At 38.1% G+C, this 25406-nt stretch overlaps 2 protein-coding genes across 2 annotated transcripts; both read left to right on the top strand.

Moving 5' to 3' along the window:
* The first annotated feature begins 946 nt into the window (after positions 1-946).
* LOC131609328 (probable glutathione S-transferase) lies at positions 947-1893 on the top strand. The gene is made up of 2 exons (XM_058881008.1): positions 947-1301; positions 1385-1893. Exons 1-2 carry the CDS (start codon positions 981-983, stop codon positions 1742-1744), a joined length of 681 nt encoding a protein of 226 aa, XP_058736991.1. The 5' UTR covers positions 947-980; the 3' UTR covers positions 1745-1893.
* Positions 1894-7658: 5765 nt separating this feature from the next.
* On the top strand, positions 7659-9563 carry LOC131614138 (uncharacterized). Its single transcript, XM_058885766.1, has 2 exons — positions 7659-9031; positions 9263-9563. Exons 1-2 carry the CDS (start codon positions 7659-7661, stop codon positions 9561-9563), a joined length of 1674 nt encoding a protein of 557 aa, XP_058741749.1.
* The last annotated feature ends 15843 nt before the right edge of the window (positions 9564-25406 follow it).

Raw genomic sequence — 25406 nt, 5'->3', positions numbered from 1 at the left:
AGTTTCTAAGGACGGTAATGGATTCAACGGAGAACGATCCTATTCTGCAAAATTTGTTCCAAGGAAAGTAGTCTTCAAATATGTTGTCCATGCCTTCTTAAAAAATATCACATTTTAATATAAATATTTTAGGACTCTTTCATGTGAAACTTCTTTAAAAAATGGTTTTCTTTTAGGACTCTGTCTCTAAGTACTTGAGAAAATTTGGTCAAAAAGAACATTTTCTTATAGTGAACATAAATGCTTCTTTAATATTGTAAAACGATACTCCCTCCCATTATTATAAGAAAATATTCTCCTTTTAAATTTATTGAATAATGAATGGATCTGGTCTTATATATAGACCAGATACATTCATTACTCAATGAACCTAAAAAGAGAATATTTACGTATAATTCAGGTCGGAGGAAATATAGTTTAAGAATTAAAGGAGTGTTCTTTATCCATATAATGAATGAAATTAATGTATATTATTAAACTAACTTTACTATATTTTATTTTTTATTTTTGTTAAGATTTATAATTTCCAAGTGTAAAATTAAAGAAAATTAATGTTTTTAACAATAAATAAAATATGATAAAGGAACTTTTCAAAAGTCTAGATTGTTCATTGCATATTTGTTGTTAGCCCAAAACCACACTTAATTCATTTGATCTATACACGAATTGATGAGAATTATTAATTTTACTCTATTCTAGAATAACGTTCTTATCCTTAAATGTTTGTAACCAAACAAAATAAAGTTCTTATCCTTAATGTTACACTATTATTTAAAAATTAATGAAAAATTAAATATATCATATTACTATATTATTATTATATTATTATATTATGAAAATATATAAAATTAAATTTAAAATTTGGATGGTAGAACCGTTGTACCTTCCAAATTCTATAAAAACACATTAAGTTTTAGTTTGGACTTTTACATCAAAACAAATTCACTTTATAGTTTAAATCAAAAAGTTTGATTTATCCAATGGCTACAAAACAGGAAGAGGTGAAACTTTTTGGAGTTGTAGGAAGTGGATTTGTACATGGTGTTCAGATTGCTCTAAAACTGAAAGGTATTGAATACCAATTTGTGGAAGAAGATTTGGCCAACAAAAGTGATCTTCTTCTCAAATACAACCCAGTTTATAAGAAGGTTCCAGTTTTTGTTCATAATGAGAAGCCTATATCAGAATCTAATGTGATTCTTGAATACATTGACGAAACTTGGAAGCAAAATCCAATTTTACCCTCTGATCCTTACGAAAAAGCCTTGGTTCGATTTTGGTCCAAGTTCATCCAGGACAAGGTAAATTTTGAATCTATTTCATTGTGGTAGCTTTGTAATAAATGAAACTAATCAATGTTGAATATATTTTTTTTATTTCTCAGATTGTGGCGTCTTTTTCTAGAGCTGTTCGTGCTTTTAACGACGAGAAAGAGCGTGAGAAGAATCTTGCAGAAACATCTGAGGCTCTTAAGATTCTTGAGAATGAGTTGAAGGACAAGTTCTTTGGGGGAGAAGAGATTGGTTTTGTGGATATTGCTGCTGTGTTTGTAGCTTTCACGATCCCTTTGATTCAAGAGGTAGCAGGATTTGAATTGTTCAGTGCTGAAAAGTTTCCAAAGCTTTACAATTGGGGAAAAGAATTTCTCAACCATTCAATTGTGAAGGAAATTGTGCCTGCAAGAGAACCAACTTTGGTCTATTTCAAAGCTAGATATGAGCTTCTTGTTTCTGCTTCAAAATAGATTCAAAAGTTCAAGTTTGTGAACTGTTATTATCTGACATTGAGATTTTATGTTAGGTTTCATTTCAATGTCATGTTTTGTTTGCAGGATTTCTCCATGAGATTGAAATTAATAGTGTTTCTGTCATTTTGTCATCTTTCTATCAATAAAGAAAATGGATTCTCTCTTTATATCTTACTGTAGCAGACTATCAAAATTATTTTTTGTATTCATACTAAAATATATTTTTACTTTCCTCTTTTTTATTACATGGATTTTAAGAATATTTTTAAAATAAGAGATATTAAAAGTATGGAGAATGTTTACTATTATATTCGGTCAATCAGGGGAAAATGTTTCGAATTTAAAAGTTATCATTTGTCGTTTTGAAATGGCTTTTAGTTTAAGAATAAACTAGTGTGTATACCCGTGCGAGGTAAGGGAAGTAGCGTTTGGGATTTTAAAAATTTTGATTATTATTTCTTTATTTTTTTTTAAAAGAAAAAACAAAAGAACAAATTCAAAATATCTATTAATTAATAATTAAAATTTATTAACAGAATTTAAATTAAATAAATAACAAATAAATAAATAAAATAAAATAAAAACTATCCTACAAAAAGGGGAAGGAGCCCCATTCCTTCAAATCTTTTTTTAAAATTTTTAAATTAAAATTTTTAAAATTTTATTTAATAAAAACAACAAATAACTTTAAAAAATTTAATTTTTATTTTATTTCAAAATAAAAAAAAAATAGACTTAGCCTAGAAAAACAAAGAACCGTCCTTGATAAAAAAGAATTATTTTGACTGATTATTATTTAATTAATGAATGTCCACAGCTAAATAAAAATTAAATTAAAATAAAATAAAATAAAATAAATAAAGAAATCTACATAAAAGAAATGAGATCTTATTTGATCAATATCTTATTTAATTATATTACAAAACAAAGACCAAATCAAAAGCAACATTTGTTAGCAAACAAAATAATGATAGACATGCAAAATATGTGTATTCACCAATCATAATTGTCTCATTTTTTTTTATAAATTATTAAAATAAATCATACTTAACTTAATGAATCAATTTTCATAGAAACAAAATGTTATTTTCATCTTCAAATTTAATTTCCTCATTTATAAACCTATGGTATTGTTGTTTTCTTTTCATATTAAACTACAACATAAAATATAAATTTATCTTTAGTCTATATCTTAAATTCATTTGCACTTTTTAGATCTTTTACCAATAACATATTTATTTTATACTAAAACAACACAATTTTAAACAATATACTCTATTTTAATTGATTTGCATATGCCTAAAATTAAAATAAAATATATCGTAAATATTAAATAATTTATTTTAATTTTTTCCAAATAAGACAATTAATTTTAATAAAGATAAAATATAAACTCTCTTATCTTATAATAATTATCTATAATATTTTTACATATTTTTTTATAATATAAATAATTTTTTTTGCAGTTTTTAATTCTTTTACCAATAATACATTTATTTTATAATCAATAATATAATTATTTATTAAAAATATTTAATTTGAATATTTTAAATAATTAATTTAAAATATTTTAAATCACATTTTTTTAATGATAAGTGTAAAATAATTAATTTAAATATTTTAAATCACAATTTTTATTTTCCAAATTTTTAATTTAAGCAACATATTATTTTAGCAATAATAGCACTAAAATTTCCACCACTGTCCATTTAAAAATTAACAAAAATTATAAATAATAAATTATTATGTTAAAGTAATGATTAAAAAATATGGATAAAAAATCTACTATTAAAAATAGTAAATAAAAATATGTTACTTCGTGCTTGTGATCTAAATATTAATTAATTATATAGTGTAGAATTTATTTTATTATTTTTTAAAAGGAAATTGTGTTAATTAATAAATACATGACCTTACAAAATCATAACCATAATATTAAGAAGTTGAATAAATAACTATAAATGGGGTAATTAAAAATTCCAAATAAATAATTAAAACTATTAATAATCATCAGTTTTTATTGATACATTTCAACTAAATAATTTTCACGATGTATGTCACGAATATACCCAAACAGTTTTTTATTAACGTTAAATTCTCAAAAATATTATACTTTAATTATGTCATATATTATACCAAGCAAGTCTAATAATTTATTTGTTTAAAATAAATGATGTAATACCCGGTATTATATTGTCCGAATTATTATCAGTAAGATAATGTGATATGATTAGTGAGACAAATATAATACACCTTTTATTAGTAGGCTTAATGTAACAATTAGACCAATTAGTAACAATGGGGTCATTATAGTACTTTCACCCTTAAATAGAATTGGGACTTGTTTGGTTCCCTCATTCTTTCCTTGGTCAAAACAGAATTTTGTGAGGGAGAGAAAGAGAAAAGGAAACGTGGAAAGAGAGGAAGAGGAGAATGTTTCCAAAACTTGGTCCAAGCTCCCTACTTGCATGCAGCAGATTCTGTCCAAGCCTTGCTCCTATCATCATCTCCATCTTGCTTTCAGCTCAATCATCATCTTCATCTCCTCCTAAGGTGAGTCCTTAGATAGAAACTATGGGGTTTGCATGTTGGGGTTTCTATTTGGGGTTTAGGGATTGTGAGCAATTATGAATCATTGATGCTAGCTATGTTTGACTGCTTTAATCCTTGCATGTTAATGTTCCTAAATGTGTTTAGTTGATGCAAAATTCGTTGGGACTGTGTTGGGGATGCATGGGATTGATTGCTGGACATTTGGGACTGGTTTAGAGCTCTTAGAACGCAGAAAATTGATTCTGCTTCAGAGTAACCGGTTACTGGATCCTGGGTAACCGGTTACCCTGTGTAAAATTTGCGTTGCTGGGCATTTTTCATGCCAGTAACCGGTTACTGGCCCCAGAGTAACCGGTTATCCTAGGCGCAGGGGAAAAATTCAGCAACTTGGGAAATTCATATCTCCCGTTTCGTGTATCCGTTTGACGCGTACCATATACCGTTAGAAAGCTAACAAAGTGTATTGTCTAGGAAAATTAGCATTGATGTCTTAATGTCGTTTTTTGATATATCTGACATGCCTATAGTTAAGTGCGACAGTTTGGAAAACATGTAAATTATGCATAGATGGGCTGAATTGACTTTACTACTCTTAATTGCTATGATGTGTTGATATGTGGATGCTATATTGTGATGCGATATGAACAATCTATTAATGCCCGTTGTTTCAGTTAATGTAATATCCATATTTCTCTAAGCATAAGAACATAAGTTAAGGAACCAAATTGTTGGAATCCAAGTGTTTTGTTAAAAACCAACTAGAAGGGCAAATTTGTAATATCAGCATAGTTGTAATATTCTAATTTTTCATTAAGAGATTTTAAGGATAGGAATTTCATTTAGTTGAGATGGAATCAAGTGGCATTATGGTAAATAAAGTCTAGTTGGGGAATACTTTAGTCTTTGCACTCTATCTAAGTCTTAGGGATTGTTTGGTTTTGGGACAATTCTGATTTTTAGAAGCCAAAAACAGAATTGTGGAGAGTAGAAGAGGAAGAAACGTGAAACAAGAAGGAAGGAGAGGAAGACCCATTGCCAACTTCAACTTTCAGCCTTGCATGCACCTTTGATCCATCAATCTTCATCATCCACTTCTGATTTTCGGAGCTTCTTCCTCAGCTTAATCAGGTGGGTCTCTTAGTTAGAAACTTTGGGGAAATCATTGTGGGTTATATAAACTTTGGGGATTAAGGGTTTTTGAGTAAATGATTTTAATCCTTATCTATGCATGTGTTAGACTCTTTTGGTAGAAATAATTCGTTTACATATTGTTTCTATGTCTCATTTTCATTTAAGAATGGATGCATGTGGAAATTTGGGGCTTGGGGACCCCAAATACGTTTCTGCATTTTTGCTGATTTTGCAGAGTTCGCTGCAGCGAACTTTCATTCGCTGTAGCGAACTGTGTAGCGAATAAACCTGGGAGTTGAATTGATTTATTCGATGTAGCGAACTTTCCTTCGCTGTAGCGAATTGGGGCTTCGCTGGAGTTCGCTGTAGCGATTTGACCTGGATTTGAAGAAGTTTAGCTTCTGTTTGAGTTCGCTGTAGCGAACAGAAGTTCGCTGTAGCGAACTAGTCTGAGGCATAATTGGTATTTTTCCCCTTATGAGTGCAGTTTCGTTTCGTATCAGAATCGAAGGCCTCTTATGACTTGTATGACATGTTGGCATGTATTTTAATGTATGAGACTATGATATGATCACCATCTTACTTGTATGCATGTATAATTGAGAAATGCAATTGTTGATTGTGTTATGATGTGATCATTGTTTTCTCGTTCGTTCCGGTTGAACGTTCGGAGACGCTTTGCCTGTGTGGCCTGACCTTGTTGTGGTATACTTGAATCAGAGTAGGCCTGGCCAATAGATCATAAATCGCTTAAGACCACGACTAATGCTGTGTGATCTTTAGTTCGTGCCTTGCTGTGTGATCTGGGTATTTCTTATGCACCTGAGCTACCATTGCGATGCCGCTGAGAGGGTCTTTTAGGGCGTTTCCTCAAGCATGTAAACATCAGCGTGCTTGGTATGGTGAGGGTGTGATGCCATGTAGGCTACATCACGTCGGATAACTCTCCTCTAGTGGTTCCACGTAGGCATTGCCACTAGGCTATCACCCGGTGGGCATGTGTAGTCATCATGGCGTATTTGCACTAGCGGTTAACACATCGGCGTATAGATGATTGATGGGGTCGTGACGCCACTTAGGCAAGGTCGCAATGGGAAAACTCATCGCGGATAGAATTCCAGGTAGGAATGATTCGTTTCATCGAGCGGTGTGCAAGTGCAAGTCTTTTGACGCGTAGGCACAAGGGGTAACTCACTGAGGGTGTGGATGCGTAATCTATTTGGCAGGCGAGTAACTACTCTTGGATTCCCCGTGCACGGGTACGGGTTTGTATACGGTTATTTTTGGTTTGGATCCAGTTTGTGTTTGTAACCTTATTGGATAGTTATGGGACTTCCAATGATGGTGTACCTTGTTTGTACTTGTACCTAGCCGTGAGGTAACCCGGATTCTCAGTGAATTCGTTACTTGCATGTTCCCTGTAGAACTGAGTGAACCCGTAAGATAGGGAGACTCACTGAGATTTAGTAATCTCACCCCATTCCAATTATTCTTTTTACAGGTGGTTCGAGGCAGGATCGAGGCAAGGGTAAGATGGCTTAGCTTCGAGTAGATGTTTCTTGGCGATGTGTCCTGTTGTAGTTTATGATCTTTTGTATCTCCATCTTTTGTACTATGGATATGTATTTGTACCAGTTGGAACTCATGTATTTAGGCCATGACAGTTTGGGCTTTTGTACTTGTACTTATACATTATCTATTCCGCTGCTTATGTTATGATTTTCGAGTACCATTTTAATGCCATATACGTATATCCTAGGCAATGTATGTATGGGGTGTTACAGTTGGTATCAGAGCAGGTCGATTCTCGGCTTTGCCACGAAACATCATAAGTCAGCATAATTCTGCCTCATATGTGTAGTGTCGGCATGATTCCTTATGTCTTACTTATGGCATTAAGCCTGATCAACTTGATTCCGTGTGTAGGACGAACAGGAAGATGGCTGAACAACGCAGAGGTCCCGGAAGGCCCATGACGAGGAATGTGGAGACTGAGCCTGAAACTGAGAATGCAGGTGTGCCTTGGGTGCAGATAATGCAACAGATGCAGCAGTAGAATCAAATGATGATGCAAATGATGCAAGGCATGCAAGGGCAACAACCAACCACTCCTGCTCCTACTCCTTAGGCTGTAGCAGGGCCTGACTTTCGTGCTTTCTTTCGGATGGATCCGCCAGAGTTCTTGGGTGGCTTGGATCCGGTGATTGCTCATGATTAGTTGTACGACATGGTGATGATATTTCAGGCCATTCAGTGCACAGAAGAAGAGAAGGTGATTTTTGCTGCTCAGAAGATGAAGGGGCCAGCAGGTAGATGGTGGAATACGGAGTCTACGTATTTCACGAACCGAGGGATTCCAAAGGATTGGCAACATTTCAAGACAGCTTTCTTGGAGAAATACTATCCCAACAGTGTGCGTGCTTTGAAGGAGCGTGAGTTTAAGTCCTTCAAACAAGGCAACATGTCGGTGTCTGAATATGCTGAGAAGTTTGAGGACATGGCTGCCTATTCCAGACAAGCAGCTTATGCACCAGATGAGTTATGGAAGATTGATCAGTTCCTTATGGGGCTGAATGCTGATATTGTGCACAGCGTGTCTCAAAGGGAGTTTACTACCTATGCTGAGAGTTTGAGGCAATTCTATGTTGCCGAGAACACGTTGAAGAGAGTCCAAGATGAAAGAGAACAGAATAAGCCGGTTCGTAGGGAACAAGTAAGGTCGGGACAGCATTTGAGACCCCGAAATTTTCCGACAATGAAGAAACCAGTTTATGGGGATCGCTCTACTCAGCCCCCTCAATGTGGTAAGTGCAATAGGAAGCATTATGGTAATTGCTCAACAGGTCCAAAGAAGTGCTTCAAGTGTGGGATGACAGGTCACTTTGCAAGGGAATGTGCAGCCCTAGATGTTCCCGAAAAGACTACTGGACGTGTTTACACCTTAGACGCAAGGAAGGCTCAAGGAAACACCAATCTTGTTGCCGGTACGTGCTATGTTAATGATCAGCCCTTGTTTGTGCTAGTTGATTGTGGAGCAACACATTCTTTTATTTCTCACCCTTGTGTTCGGAGGCTTGGTTTTGAGACGAGTCTTCTTCCTAATCCTATGATTATCTCATCGGCTACGGACGATGTAGTAGAAGCTCGAGAAATTTGCAAGGAGTGTTCTATTACCTTCAATGGTCGTAGATTCGTGATTGATCTCATTTGTCTACCTCTTAAGAAGATCGATGTAGTACTTGGTATGGACTGGTTGTCAGCTAACTCGGCGTACATCGGTTGTAAAGAGAAGGCCATCTTCATTCCTGCTGAGGAGACTACACCAACCGATGCCATTGAACATCTTCTTGAAGGTACAGTTAACATGATCAATTACCTTTTTTCTCAAGAGAAGTCTTTCCTTTTGGTTCTTACGTCGGACTCCAAAGATAAGAGGAGTATTTTGGAGATTCCGGTTGTGTGTGAATTTTCCGATGTATTTCCGGAGGATGTTACTTCTCTTCCGCCGGAGAGGGAAGTTGAATTCTCTATTGATCTTGTTCTGGGTACCGCTCTAGTTTCGATCGCCCCTTATAGGATGTCTCCTGCAGAGCTAAGAGAGTTGAAGAGTCAGCTAGAAGAGTTGTTGGCGAAACACTTCATTCGTCCTAGTGTTTCTCCATGGGGAGCTCCAGTCTTGTTAGTGAAGAAGAAGGATGGTAGTATGCGTTTGTGCATCGACTATCGTCAGCTGAACAAGGTAACCATAAAGAACAACTATCCTCTACCGCGGATTGATGACCTCCTGGATCAATTGAAAGGAGCCTGTGTGTTCTCGAAGATTGACCTCAGGTCGGGATATCATCAAATTCGGGTTAAGATTTCAGATGTATCGAAGACTGCTTTTAGAATGAGATACGGTCATTACGAGTTTTTGGTTATGCCGTTCGGAGTAACCAATGCTCCTGCTGTCTTTATGGATTACATGAACCGGGTGTTTCAACCATATTTGGATCAGTTCGTGGTAATCTTTATAGACGACATATTGATATACTCACGGACTATCGAAGAGCACATGGAGCATTTGAGGATTGTGTTGTCGGTTCTCATAGAAAACCAGTTATTTGCGAAATTTAGTAAGTGTGAGTTCTAGATGTCCGAAGTTAAGTTTCTAGGACATGTCATATCTGGCGGCGGCGTAGCTGTAGACCCTTCAAAGGTAGAAGCAGTAATAAATTGGGAACGACCCAAAAATGCAACTGAAGTCCGTAGTTTCCTAGGCTTGGCAGGTTACTATCGGAGGTTCATTATGGGCTTTTCCAAATTGGCATTACCTTTGACCATAATTACAAGGAAGGAAGTTTCATTCGAATGGAATTCAGAATGTGAGAAGAGTTTTCAGAAACTCAAGGAAAAGTTAACTACGGCTCCAGTGTTGGTGATCCCAGATCCAAACCGATCTTATGAAGTGTTCTGTGATGCTTCTAAGAAAGGGTTAGGTGGAGTGTTGATGCAAGATGGACAGGTTGTAGCTTATGCATCTAGACAGTTGAGATCTCATGAAGAGAATTATCCTACTCATGACCTCGAACTCGCTGCAATTGTGTTCGCGCTCAAGGTGTGGCGACATTATTTGTATGGAGTTCACTTTGAGATGTTTAGTGATCACAAAAGTTTGAAGTATCTCTTTGATCAAAAGGAACTCAACATGCGTCAAAGGAGATGGATGGAGTACTTGAAGGACTTTGACTTTGATTTGAAGTACCATCCCGGTAAAGCTAATAAGGTAGCGGATGCCTTAAGTAGAAAGGAGATTAAGGTTGCAGAGCTGATGATGTTAGAATTTGGCCTTATGGAGAAGTTCAGAAATTTGGATTTGCAATTTGAGTGGGCACCAACGGGTGTGTTGATAAGTAACTTGTGTATTGAGAATGAGTTGCGGGAAAGGATCCGTCAAGCACAGTGGAATGATGTAGAATTGCAAGCTAAAGCAAACCGTCCAGATTTCGTTCGTACATCTGATGGACTCATTCTTTTTGGACGGAGGATGTGTGTGCCAAATGACGCGGAGTTAAGGAGGTTAATTCTGGACGGGGCTCACAAGAGCAAATTCACCATTCATCCCGGATCAACCAAGATGTACCAAGACTTGAAAGGGAATTTTTGGTGGCCTGGTATGAAGAGAGATGTGGCTGATTATGTAGAGCAGTGCGTGATTTGCCAACAAGTGAAGATAGAGCACCAAAGGCCCGGTGGTATGTTGCAACCATTGGATATTCCTATTTGGAAATGGGACAGTATATCCATGGACTTCATTGTGGGACTACCACGGGTATTAGGTGGGCATGACTCGATATGGGTGATAGTGGACCGTTTGACTAAGTCCGCGCATTTCTTATCGGTTAAGACGACTCACAAGGTTTCTCACCTTGCGAGGCTTTTTGTAGTGGAGATTGTGACATTGCACGGTGTACCTTCTAGCATTGTGTCGGATAGAGATCCGAAGTTCACTTCCCGATTTTGGAAAGCTTTTCATCAAGAGAGGGGTTCAAATCTGAATTTGAGCACTTCCAACCACCCCCGGACAGATGGACAAACAGAAAGGACTATTCAAACCATTGAAGATATGTTGAGGGCATGTATCTTGGAAATTGGTGGAAGTTGGAAAGATAACTTACCTTTGATAGAATTCGCGTATAACAACAGTTATCATGCAAGTATCGGTATGGCCCCATATGAAGCCTTGTATGGGAGGAAGTGCCGATCATCGTTGTGTTGGTCTGAAGTTGGCGAGAAGGGAATTCTTGGACCGGAGATAATTCAAGAAACCACGGAGAAGGTTAAGATGATTCGAGATAAGATGAAACAAGCTCAAGATCGACAGAAGAGTTATGCGGACAAACGAAGGAGACCGTTGGAGTTTGATGTGGGAGATCATGTGTTCTTGAAGGTGACTCCGAGGTTGAGATTGAAAGGACCGTTTAAGACACGCAAGCTTAGCCCGAGGTACGTAGGACCTTATCAGATCATGAGACGGATAGGTGAAGTCGCATACCAGTTAGCGTTGCCTCCTTCACTATCCGGGCTGCATGACGTTTTCCATGTGTCTCAGTTGCGGAAGTTTGTGCCGGATTCATTTCATCCTATCCTACCAGATACAATTGAAGTTGAACCAGATCTTTCTTTCCAACCGAAACCTTGTCGTATCTTGGAGTATGCTAGCAAGTCGGTGAGAAGCAAAGAGATACCTCTTGTGAAGGTGTTGTGGGAAGAGTCGCGTCCTGACGAAGCGACTTGGGAGCTCGAATCAGAGATGCGGGAGTTGTATCCTCACTTATTCTGGTAAGTTTTTCGAATTCGAGGACGAATTCTATTTAAGGGGGAGAGAATGTAATATTCTAATTTTTCATTAAGAGATTTTAATGATAGGAATTTCATTTAGTTGAGATGGAATCAAGTGGCATTATGGTAAATAAAGTCTAGTTGGGGGATACTTTAGTTTTTTCACTCTATCTAAGTCTTAGGGATTGTTTGGTTTTGGGACAATTCTGATTTTTAGAAGCCAAAAACAGAATTGTGGAGAGTAGAAGAGGAAGAAACGTGAAACAAGAAGGAAGGAGAGGAAGACCCATTGCCAACTTCAACTTTCAGCCTTGCATGCACCTTTGATCCATCAATCTTCATCATCCACTTCTGATTTTCGGAGCTTCTTCCTCAGCTTAATCAGGTGGGTCTCTTAGTTAGAAACTTTGGGGAAATCATTGTGGGTTATATAAACTTTGGGGATTAAGGGTTTTTGAGTAAATGATTTTAATCCTTATCTATGCATGTGTTAGACTCTTTTGGTAGAAATAATTCGTTTACATATTGTTTCTATGTCTCATTTTTGTTTAAGAATGGATGCATGTGGAAATTTGGGGCTTGGGGACCCCAAATACGTTTCTGCATTTTTGCTGATTTTGCAGAGTTCGCTGCAGCGAACTTTCATTCGCTGTAGCGAATGATTCACTGTAGCGAACTGTGTAGCGAATAAACCTGGGAGTTGAATTGATTTATTCGATGTAGCGAACTTTCCTTCGCTGTAGCGAATCGGGGCTTCGCTGGAGTTCGCTGTAGCGAACTGACCTGGATTTGAAGAAGTTTAGCTTCTGTTTGAGTTCGCTGTAGCGAACAGAAGTTCGCTGTAACGAACTAGTCTGAGGCAGAATTGATATTTTTCCCCTTATGAGTGCAGTTTCGTTTCGTATCGGAATCGAAGGCCTCTTATGACTTGTATGACATGTTGGCATGTATTTTAATGTATGAGACTATGATATGATCACCATCTTACTTGTATGCATGTATAATTGAGAGATGCAATTGTTGATTGTGTTATGATGTGATCATTGTTTTCTCGTTCGTTCCGGTTGAACGTTCGGAGACGCTTTGCCTGTGTGGCCTGACCTTGTTGTGGTATACTTGAATCAAAGTAGGCCTGGCCAATAGATCATAAATCGCTTAAGACCACGACTAATGTTGTGTGATCTTTAGTTCGTGCCTTGCTGTGTGATATGTGTATTTCTTATGCACCTGAGCTACCATTGCGATACCGCTGAGAGGGTCTTTTAAGGCGTTTCCTCCAGCATGTAAACATCAGCGTGCTTGGTATGGTGAGGGCGTGATGCCATGTAGGCTACATCACATCGGATAACTCTCCTCTAGTGGGGCCACGTAGGCACTGCCACTAGGCTATCACCCGGTGGGCTTGTGTAGTCATCATGACGTATTTGCACTAGCGGTTAACACATCGGCGTATAGATGATTGATGGGGTTGTGACGCCACTTAGGCAAGGTCGCAATGGGAAAACTCATCGCGGATAGAATTCTAGGTAGGAATGAGTCGTTTCATCTAGCGGTGTGCAAGTGCAAGTCTTTTGACGCGTAGGCACAAGGGGTAACTCACCGAGGGTGTGGATGCGTAATCTATTTGGCAGGCGAGTAACTACTCTTGGATTCCCCGTGCACGGGTACGGGTGTGTATACGGTTATTTTTGGTTTGGATCCAGTTTGTGTTTGTAACCTTATTGGATAGTTATGGGACTTCCAATGATGGTGTACCTTATTTGTACTTGTACCTAGCCGTGAGGTAACCCGGATTCTCGGTGAATTTGTTACTTGCATGTTCCCTGTAGAACTGAGTGAACCCGTAAGATAGGGAGACTCACTGAGATTTAGTAATCTCACCCCATTCTAATTATTCTTTTTACAGGTGGTTCGAGGTAGGATCGAGGCAAGGGTAAGATGGCTTAGCTTCGAGTCGATGTTTCTTGGCGATGTGTCCTGTCGTAGTTTATGATCTTTTGTATCTCCATCTTTTGTACTATGGATATGTATTTGTACCAGTTGGAACTCATGTATTTTGGCCATGACAATTTGGACTTTTGTACTTGTACTTATACATTATCTATTCCGCTGCTTATGTTATGATTTTCGAGTACCATTTTAATGACATATACGTATATCCTAGGCAATGTATGTATGGGGTGTTACAATAGTTGAAGGGCATATTGGACATAAAACCTTGTTGCATGGTCATTAAGACATGTTTGGTGGACTAAATTCATATTGGGGGATAATCATTTATTGGAAGGACTTAAGAGCAAGAGAGAAAGAATAACAACTTATGTTCATCTTCATCAATTGCATTTTCGCACTCTAAGAACATTCTTCACTAAAAAGGTAATATCTCTCTGCTCGTAACTCTGTTTGAGCTGATTCTAGTCTCGTTGAAAAGCTAATGAAATTCTCTTCGATTTGCACATATGGTTCGCGTTCATAGCTTCTGTTTTGAAGTAGAAAAGCAAGCTTGAAGTTGGGACATACATGCTGATTGTGTGTTAAAGATTGGTTACGGGTTTGATCATGTTAGAGGTGAAGTTTTGGCATCAATGGAAGTCCAATGGCTGCATGATCATCATCTCAACCTCCTTTTAGCAAGGTGAGTCCTTAGTTAGAGACTTGGGGGAAAATTTATGGGAAATTGCATGTTGGGGTTTTGGGTGTGAGTGATAAATCCATGAATCAATAGTGATGAATATGATTAATTGCTATTTGGTAAATTCCATGTAATGCATGCTTGATTTAATACTTAGATTATGTTCATGAGGGTAATGTGTACCTTGGATCATGGCTGCATGTTAGAATTCGTTTAGGATTAAATTGTGATGCTTGGAATTGATTAGGAGTGCATGGGACTGATTTAGAACCCTAAAAAAATGCAGAAAATTGATTCTGTTTTAGGGTAATCGGTTACTGGAATTTGGATAACCGGTTACTCTGTAGAAAATTGCGTTACTGGGCATTTTGCATGCCAGTAACCGGTTACTGGACTCTGGGTAACCGGTTACCCTGGGCAAAAGTGCAAAAATCAGCAAACTTTAGAAATTCGTAACTTTTGCATCGTAAGTCCGTTTCGCGCAAACTTTATATCGTTGGAAAGCTAGAAACGTGTACTTTCTAATAAAATTGGTCCCCAAACCAGAATATTAACTTATCACGAGGATTTATGTCTTTCCGATTGTTATTAATTATTATATCATGCATTAAGTAGAATGTTTATTTCTATTACGAATATTATATCCATGTTTGAGATGATATGCAACTATGTGATGTGCATGAAATCCTGTTGACACCGTCGTTTTGGTTAAATGATCGGCATTGATTGTATTGTGTGATTGACGCTTGTTATGCGTGTGGTATGCTAGAATCGAAGTGGGCCAATACCAGCTGGTAAGGCACCATTGTGTATGGACTAGTTTCCAAAGATACCATTGCGATGTACCTACGGGGTCTTTCAGGGCGTTTCCCAAAGGCGTGATACATCGACGTGCTTGATATGGTGGAGCTGTGATGCCAATTAGGCGATATCACTTAGATAACTCACCTATAGTGGTGCCACGTAGGCTACACCACTAGGCTCCTAACCGGATGGGCTTGTACAGTCAATTAGGCGTATTCGCACTTGTGGATACCATATTGCGTATGGATGATGATGAGGCCGTGACGCCGTGTAGGCAACGTCACCGCTATAACTTGTCACGGATGGAATGCCACATAGGATCTATCTGTTTCATCTAGCGATGGGTCTTGTACGAGTCTTCTTGACGACAGGTACTTGGTTACTCACCGAGGGTGTGTGTGCAGCCTTGGTAGTTGGTTGTTACCGCTTCTGGATTCCCCGTACATGGGTATGGGTCTGCATAGGTGTTTGTTGTACTGTCTGTGTACTTGTGATACGATGACTCCTATGGTGGACGATTCATGTGTTTTCTCCGTACTTGTACCGGATGTAAGGAGAAACCCCGGATCAATGGTGGATTCGGTTTTGTTGATGCATGTACCCTGTAGAACCGAGAGGACCCATAGGATAGGAGGACTCACTGAGATTTAGTAATCTCACCCCAATCAACTTATATTTTTTTCAGGTGCAGTTTAGTAGAGTTTGGTCAGTAGCAGGTTTGGACTGAAGACTTGGAAGTGGTGATGGCTCGGAGACCTCGTCAGATCTCATCTTCCGCTGTGCAGATCCAATGAAGACACATGTTTTGTTATTCCTAGTAGAATTTCATGTTGTATTTTATATGGATCTTTCTATAACTATAGCTTTTGTATGTACTCAATATCAATTTTTAACATTCATGCATAATATACTAGTCAATTATGTATGGGGTGTTACAGTTGGTATCAGAGCAGGTCAATTCTTGGCCGAGCCATGAGACATCACTAGCAAATCCCTTCATCCTCTCAAGTGTGCGTTGCTAGCCTGATTTTGCTGATATCTCATTAAGTCGTTGAACTTGATCAACTCATCGACTGAATGCGTGACAGTGGAATTACGGCAGAACCGCCACGAGGACTCGTAAAACCTGCAAGGCTGTGAACCTAAGTTGTTGGAGATGGAAGAGTAATGAATTGTTGGACGTTTTAAGTGGATGATATTGGGGTCTTCAAGCTTAAGGAGGGCGTTCGACACGAAGTAGTGATACCCGAACTGTCAAGGTGTGGATCGAGACAACTAGAACTCCCAAAATTTTGATTGGACAGATTGAAACTTTCTCTAAGTCTTGGTAATAGTAAGGGAAAATCCAGACAGGATTGAGAAAGGGCCTTGTAAGTGAGATCCTCCGAAGGTGTTAAGCTGGGATTTAGTAGGATTCAGCACTGATGATGCTGCTGGTGTTAGGTGTGACTGATGAGCTGATAGAACAGAATAACCTCTGGAAATGCGGACAGAAGAGTTAGACTTTTCTGATTGCGCTGGTACGGACAGTAATTGGATGGGTGAAGTATTAGATTCTGAATCAGCTTGGTGTACCTAAACAAGAGTAATTACCTAGTAGATGTTGGTGGAATGTATGAGTATGGTAACCTACGATTGGGCGAGGCTTGAAAACCCGGTCAATAGAAGAGGATATGTATTTCTGTTCTTATCATTTTATATTTAAGTTCTAGAACTACGCTAGATGGAATATAAAATGATGTAGAAGCGTGAAATGCAGTGACCTAAGTTCTTGTTAGTTGTTGTTCGTCTGACCCCGAGTGAAGCCATAGAACTACGCTTGGCGTTGGGCGTTCAGGCGAGTAAGAACTAAGATCTATCTGGAACGTCAGTAGGATGATCGCAGTTGAGTTGATTGTTAGGAACCATAGTATTCCTATCTGGACTGAATTATCCTTGGAATCTCATGCGTGCGTGGGACGAGTAGGTACGCGCACTGCATGGTAATCCGAAGTTGAACTTCAAATCTTCGTGTTTGGCGTTTTGGCTTTCTGAGTAAGTAAACCTTGATGTGTAGCACTCTCAGGTTTTAGCATCCTGAGGAGTGTGATTCGAAGGACTTAAGGAACGATGAGCCTATTAGAGGGATGTCCAGACACTTGTCGGTTGTGACTTTAGGATATGCATGGAGATCGTTATATGCCACGGAGGTAGATTACCTGGTTACATGGCCTCGGAGTTGGACCACCATGTCGGTACTACCAGATGGGTATAGTGCCCCAGTATCGCTATCGTGCACAAGATGGGTGAGTCATCCTTTTTCCGACATGTGTGGGACAAAGGTGATCTAAAGCTCAAGGTAGAATTCTGATTTGGCACTCGTGAGACGCAGATCCAGACTCTCATAAGGTATGTGGGATAAGGGTCCATACGTCACGCTCGATAGTAGAGGGATAACTAGACAGGCGATGGTGGGACGGATCAAGATCCGATGCTATGCTTATAGAGACTCTGAATGATCGTGCTCGCGCAAGTTAGAGTCAGATTATACCTTGCAGATGTTCTCGTTTCATGAAGTGTTAAGCTGGCAGTTGTGCACATGTGATTAGTGTGGAACTTATGTGTGACGTATCTGGTAGAGTGTCTGTAGATACTCTGAGTAAAGAAATGTCAATCTTGGTAAAGCATGGACATTTTGGTTTGAGAACTGCTAAGGATTTTATAAGAGAGATGTTCGAAGTGCAAAGTGCAATTTCTTGCATTATGGCTACACTCTGACTGTTAGAAGCACTACAATGAAGGATGCAGCCGCCGAGGAAGTCTGTTTAGTTCAGAGGTGGAACAGGCATTTGATGACTGTGTGAATAGAGTGTGGCTATGGGAGGATTGTTATATCAGTAAGTCGCACGAGTTATCAGAGGTGATACTACGCTAAGAGAATGAAGGTGTATGGTTGGTGTCATACCCCAAAATTTGCCCTCATATATCCGCGAATCCCACTTTATTATGAATAAAAGTGACTGCGCATTTGGTAAGAGTGTAAGGCTTACGGGTACAAGGTCCCGGGTTCGAATCTCACTTTTGATTGTTTTTATTATCTTTTTATTTTTTGTTACTAACTTTATATAATTTTTTTTATATTTACTCACAAAAATGTCTTTTTTTATTAATTAAATAGTATTTTCATTTTTATTTTTAATCAATTTTTAAAATTATTATTTTTTATTTAAGTCTTGATTTCATGCTTTTTAGTAAAAGATCCAAGATACAAAAAAATATTTGATATGATTTTATTCCATTCTATTTTAGGATAGTTTCTATTTAAATTGATCAAAATAATTATAATTTAGAGATCAAATTAAATGTTGATTTCAAATTTTAATTAGGTAATCAAGTGTGATTTCATTCTTTTTTAAGTTTAACCTAAACTTCTTCAATATAAAAAAGGGATCTTAATCCCATCATTCTATTTTTATGATATTTATTTTAAATTTATTCATTTAAATATAAAATAAATTATTAAAAATATGAGATAAAAAGGAAAAAAAGGACTAAATATTTGGTATTGGCAAGCAAAGGATCGTGAGAAATTGGTTGCAAATCTGATCAAGTCCAAAAACAGCAAGATTTCATATGAATTTAAGAAACAAATCTCCATCATAACAAATTAAAAAAGGATTTGATCCAATTTTGATAAACCTAATTCCTTGTGATATAAGTACAGAACACGTTCATATGCAAAAGAGAGGTTTTTCATAAGGATTGGCAGCTTGAAAAACTCAAACAAAACTCATAAAATCCGAAGGAAAAACCAGTCTCGTTCTTGAGGTTTTGGACCGATTCAAAGGCTTTTGAAGGTTCTTTCACACTCTCACATAGTCCCTGAAGCGATCCAGATTGTCACTGAGTCGTATAACGCCTGGAATCGTCCCCATTGTTGTCACGGTTTGCAGGGGGATACCTATGGCCACGGGGTAAAACCGTGGGCTAAAGGTTCAGTGTTTTGAAGAAAAACTCCACGAAGAAGAAGCAGCTATGGCGCGTGTTCCTTTTTGAATTCTGCCTGAAATTTAATTTTGGTATATATTTTAACTGAAGGCATATACTATCAGCGTGTACATGCAGCACAGATGGTGGAGGGAAGCGCTAGTGAGACATGAGTCTTGGGTTCGATTCCTGTGGGTTGTTTCTATTTTTCAACATTTTCTTTGGTTACCTTCACTCACAGATTCAGTGCCCGCCATCAAAGCATGCTTATAATACGCCCTCAGCGCTCCACCGTTTGATGAGTATGTCTCCAGATCAAAAGGGCCAGAGTATGCTAGTCCGCCGTGGACCATCACAAGCCATACTACACATGATCCAAGCTGAGTTATCCTAATTTCTTTTAATTTTAATTCTACAAATACTTTTATTTTATTTTCTTATTTTCTTCTTTATTACAATTATCATTATTCGTATTTTTATTTTATCTTAATTTTTATTTTATCTTAGCAAATTAGCTTGTATATATAATAATTTCATACTTATTTATTTTTTATCGAAAACTCGATTTTCTTTCGTAATAATTGTTTATATATTTAAAATTCAATTTTATTTTCATACACACTTCTAATCAATTAAATAATTAGGATTTACATCCAATAATTATTTAATTATTATTTTAATCGAACTTACGATTTTCTTAACCTTAAATGTTTATTTAAATTTTTTTTTATACCTTATGGTTTTAACCCTGGTTTGTCCCGGTAAACCAGGGTTGTAGATTAGTTAATGCACTAAGATTTCTCTTCTTCATGCCTAATTGTCAGGGTTAATTAAAGATCCTCCGACTACGCGCTATACCAATCAAAAAGCTAAGTTTCAATCTTTATTTTATTTATTTATTTAAATATCATTTTACTTTTAATTTATGCTTTATAGATTAAATTAGAATTTATTCTTAAATGCCAATGAATTGTCCATACACTCACTTCCTATTATCTTCCTGCTAATTCCCAGATGTTCAGAGTCAATGCTTCAGGCAACCCCCGACCATCAACCTTCGTCAATCGAAGCTAAGTGTCTTTACCCTTTTTTGTATTTTTACTTTTTTTATTTTTTTTAGGGTTAGCTTTGTTTGCCTCCGAACCGATAATGCACTCACCCCTTCTTTTGTTTATTCTTTTTTTTCCAATTTTCAGGGTTTGTCAAATTGCCAAAGCTACGAGTTTGGTAACCCTAAACTCTAATCTTTTATTCTTTCTGTTTAATTATTACTTATGTCAAACCCTACTAAGGGATCCGCTGGTTTCATTGTCCCCTCCCCCATATTATTGTTGTTCTTGCCTTATATTATCTGCGTGGTTAGTAAAATAGGGAGTGACAACCATTAAATTGAATTAGCCTCACTAATTTACAAGATAATATAATTGAATATAATCACGTGATTGGTGCACACACGCACGCTTTTGGGTAACCCTCTCTGTTGCCTTGTTGCCTGTTGCCTTGTTGCCTTGTGTTTTTCTGCAGAATAGCCAGTCCCTCGAATATGAGGATACCTCAGCCATGTTGCCTCGATAAAAGGTCACGACCCTAAATGATGCCGCCTTCGATACACAAATGACCTCGACCCTCGGAAGTTGCCTACGGAAAAAGGCTGAGGTATCTTCTGGTTGCCTAACGAAAAATGGCTTATTCTGATCCTTGCCTTAGATTACCTGCCCTTCTATGGCATGGGACAGTCTTATGGCAAAGGATGCTTCGACGACCCTTCAACCTCCAAACGAAAGGCTTCCTGCCCTCTTATGGCAAGGATAGACCCTTTCATTCTGAAAAGGCTAAAAAGAGACCTATCATCTGAGTTTAAGGTAATTGCCCCTAATTGCCTTGCAATGCTCATCTTTAATATTCTTTCTCACAAATCTTCGAAAACTGGCTACGCTCATTTACGAGCTAAAGTCCACTTTTTTTCTTTCATCTACTTTTTTCTAAAAAACAACGAGCAAGCAAAGCAATTAAGAGCCCATGGAAAACCATGGATGCAAAGGGTGCCTTACACCTTCCCTTTGCATAAATTACCCCCCGAACTCAGATTTCTTTAAAAGGTTTTTTTCTGTTTCTTTTAGCCTTTCTAACTTGTTTGGATAAAATAAAAGTCGGTGGCGACTCTTGCTTACCGTACATTTTCGATTATAAAAAGTCAGTTCACCGTATTACAGAACTGGCGACTCTGCTGGGGATTTATGTTTCGATAAAAGAGGGGTTACCTTAAAAGTTTAGGAATCACTTAAATGTTTTCTATTTGTCTGCTTTGCTTGTTTTATTTTTCAGGGTTGTTTTGGGAAAATTGAAGGACGAATCCTATTCCCGGATTCAAGAACACTTAAGATTAGGAGTGGCATAGTCATGGCGACCTCTTTCACATATGTGGGAGATGAGTCAATATGAAGTTCACGCTTGAGTTAGGACTCCATAGCATATGCACACCTTTCTCAAATGAGGGAGGTCTATGTATGTGTCTGTGGGTGCGCCGGAGCTCAAGGACTTTTAGTTACCCTTAACCCATCCTGCCCTTTAGGAACGTAGTGGGGGGACTACTCTTGACAAATGTTAAGAACTAGTCGCTACCCGATGCTACAATTCAGATAGGTTCTTTCTCAAAGTATCATTGCATGGTGCGAATGCATCATGTCCGAGGGTGCTTTAGAAGAGCTGACAATTCTGGATAACTTGTAGAACCTGTTGCTGAAATCTCCTTATCCATAGAAATACCCTTGGGAAGGACACCTGATCAGACTCCATGCAAGCCTTAAGCCAAAAATTGTGTGAATTGTGTGACTTGTTTGTGTTTTCTACTAACCTTCGTTTCCTCGCAGGTTTTGTTGAAAGGACTTGTTTGTCCTTACCATCTCACACTAAGTCTAACAAACTGCATTCGCATAACATTCATGACATCATGACATCATAAACATAACGTGATTTAACTAACCCTTTCAAGGATCTTAGTGATTTAGGGCGCACAATCCCAAGTACTCTTATCAAGGACTAAAGTCCTATCAAGGGGCAAGAGGATTTATTTTCCTCTAGCCACATACCTTCCAGTTCAGAGACACTGTACCTATCAAGGGGCAAGAGGATTTATTTTCCTCTAGCCATGTACCTTCAAATTCGGAAGCTCCCGAATCAGAGGCTATGACCCATTGGATATGGTGAGCTTGATTCCCCAAAAAGAACATCCAGAAATCAGAGTTCTTCAAACGAAGAAGCGACCAAATAATTTTTGACGTCGCTAACTAGATTTCCAGAGATCCTTGAAAATATTGCATCTGCATTCATAACATTGCATCACAGGTTCTCGCCACAGGTTTCTTACCTCCTCGCTGTTTATTTCAGCATCATGAATCTCGAGCAATCAGTCAAAGACCTTCAAGCTCAGAATGCCCAATTTCAAGATCTGATCCTGAACTTATCCAAGGGGCAAGACGAGCTGAAAACCCTTCTGACTAAGAAGGGGAAAAAGACCAAGAAGCCCAAAGGAGTGATCAACCTGGGAAGAAGATTCAAGGGTCGTCCCAAGAAGGCTGCAGAAACAGTTCCTAAAGATGAGGAAGAGGAAGAGGAAGGAGATGATCTTAGTGTCAAGAACAATCAGGGAAGCCATGTAGGTTCTGATGGCCAGGAAGAAGAAGAAGAAGATGAGTATCCTCAAGATGAGGATTATGCTGATGAGAAGTATAGACTACTAGAAGAGCGCCTGAGAAGCGTGGAAATTCAGAAGGTACCTGGGCTGGATTTTGAAGAACTAGGACTCGTTCCTGGGATAGTTATTCCTCCGAAATTCAAAACTCCCGCCTTTGCTAAGTACGATGGAGTCTCTTGTCCAAAGATGCACTTGAGGTCTTATGTAAGAAAGATTCAGCCCCACACTGCTGATAAGAGGCTCTGGATCCATTTCTTCCAAGAGAGTTTATCTGGAACTCAACTCGAATGGTACTATCAACTGGAAAGTACCAACATCCGTACTTGGGAAGATTTGGTTGTTGCTTTCTACCAGCAATACCAATACAATGCTGACCTCGCACCAACTCGCATACAACTACAAAGCATGTCTATGGGACCCGAGGAAAGTTTCAAGGAGTATGCTCAAAAATGGAGAGATCTAGCTGGAAGAGTCAAACCCTCCTTGACTGATAGAGAATTGGTTGATATGTTCATGAATACACTTACTGGTCCTTTCTACAGCCATTTGCTGGGAAGTTCGTCATCTGGATTCACTGACCTCATACTGACTGGAGAACGTGTTGAAAGTGGTATCCGAAGTGGAAAAATTCAGGTGGCTACTTCTTCTGGTACTATTCAAAAGCCATACAATCAGAAGAATGAATCCAACACTGTTGGGGCAGTCCTGGTCTCTAGTCAGGCTCCAACACAACAACAACAAAAAGATCGACGCAAGCAACAAGGTGGCCAACGTACTTGGAAATCAAAACCCAAGAGGTCATTTACCCCACTACACATGCCATTGGCTCAAGCTTTGCAACACTTGCTCGATCGGAGTCTGATAACTCTACTGCCTCCATACTCAGCTCCTGCTAATCCCGTCCCTGGGTACAAGCATCATGCAAGATGTGCTTACCATTCAAATAGTCCTGGTCACGATACAGAAGATTGTGGGCCATTGAAACATAAAATTCAAGACTTGATTGAAGAAGGAATTGTCGAATTTGGCCAACCAGAGGAGCCACACAAAGTCTAAAGGATGGCTATTTAGATCATTAATTTACTCGCATTCGCAATTTCTTTCCTGTTTGTTTAAACATTCGTCTTATGTCAGACTCTATTTATTTTATCATAATCATTAATGCATTGCATATGTTTGTCTTGATTTATTTCTCTTCCTATTTCTATATTAAACTTTGTTTTTACTTAGTTTTCTTTATGATATTTAACTCTCGCTAAAGCAGTAAGCCTTTTGAGGGAGGATGACGAAAACGATACCGCAACCTCATACAGTATGCTTTTGAACAGACTATGCTGACGATGTACAGGCATTGTTTCAATTCCCAAACAGTGGAGATATAAGGATGTTAATCCCTCGTCAACCCCTTTGAGCCTAAGGAGTAGAAGTTTTTTCTTTGCATAATTTAAAACCCTTAATCATAACCTGGGGCAGGGTAGTTACTCAGTTAACTCCATTATCTTAGCTGTTGTCTACACAAATAATGATGGGTTCCCGCAACCATTAAGTCAGGCAGTCAATATCCACCAAAAAAAAAGAAAACGCTGTCAAGTCAAAACCTATGAAGGAGACTTATCAAAAATCAAAACATCCCGCTGACTGTAATCTCAAAATAAACAGTTCAGATAAAAGTTAGGGATAACAAAATCAAAGTCAAAGGAGGGCACTACAAATCCTCGACAAAAGAAAAAAAGAGTTACAAAAGAGGGATGACTGCCCGTCCAAATAAACTCCCGTTGCTTTATCCATCATCAAATGTCAATGTTATGACGTCAAGCTTTGCTAAAGTTGAAACACAAAGTTAACTGAGCTTAGGACCGAAGATCATCACGAAGAAGGGTGGGTACAATCAAATTTTGAGCCTTTATCCTTTGTTTCTTAAACCGTGAACCAAGCCACGTTACAACCCTTGAAAGTCCTAACTGAAGCATGGTTAGTTCAAAAGCGTACTGTCGCAAAAAGGGTATCCAGACTCCTTAATGTTTACCATAAATCTTGAGTTGATATCATGTTTTTATAAACATTGCTTTCTTACAACTTTTGTTTTACTAAAAAACATTTTCTAAACTTCAAGACAGACATATGCATTGCATTTTATGAGTGTTATTATAAAACAATTTTGTCTACGTAATTTCAAATGTTTGACATCAGGAAGAATCTGCATAGGGCATAATTAATGACTAAAAGTCCTCCCGACAAATAAATTTGCAGAGACGTCTCGTATGCGTGACTCGATCAGCTAAAAGCTTGTTTACACAAAGGGCATGACATATTATTATCCCGTCTACTATGGGAAAACTAGTCATGATTCATCGAACCTCTCAGAGGCACTGAAAAACCAGAGAAGTTAGTCCATCACTGGGGGCATGTCACATCAGTCACAAATCTCATCAAATGCTATTTAGCTACTAGCATCAGATGATGTCAGTATATGTCTCTTCTTTGAAGTTCTAATTCCAAATTCAAGTATCGGGCATACCAAGCTATTAATTCCAGGGGCAGGTATATCCTCGCAAGTG

Source organism: Vicia villosa, linkage group LG6 (assembly GCF_029867415.1).
Source record: "Vicia villosa cultivar HV-30 ecotype Madison, WI linkage group LG6, Vvil1.0, whole genome shotgun sequence".
Classification (NCBI taxonomy): Eukaryota; Viridiplantae; Streptophyta; class Magnoliopsida; order Fabales; family Fabaceae; genus Vicia; species Vicia villosa.
This window is presented reverse-complemented; position numbering and strand designations above follow the sequence as displayed.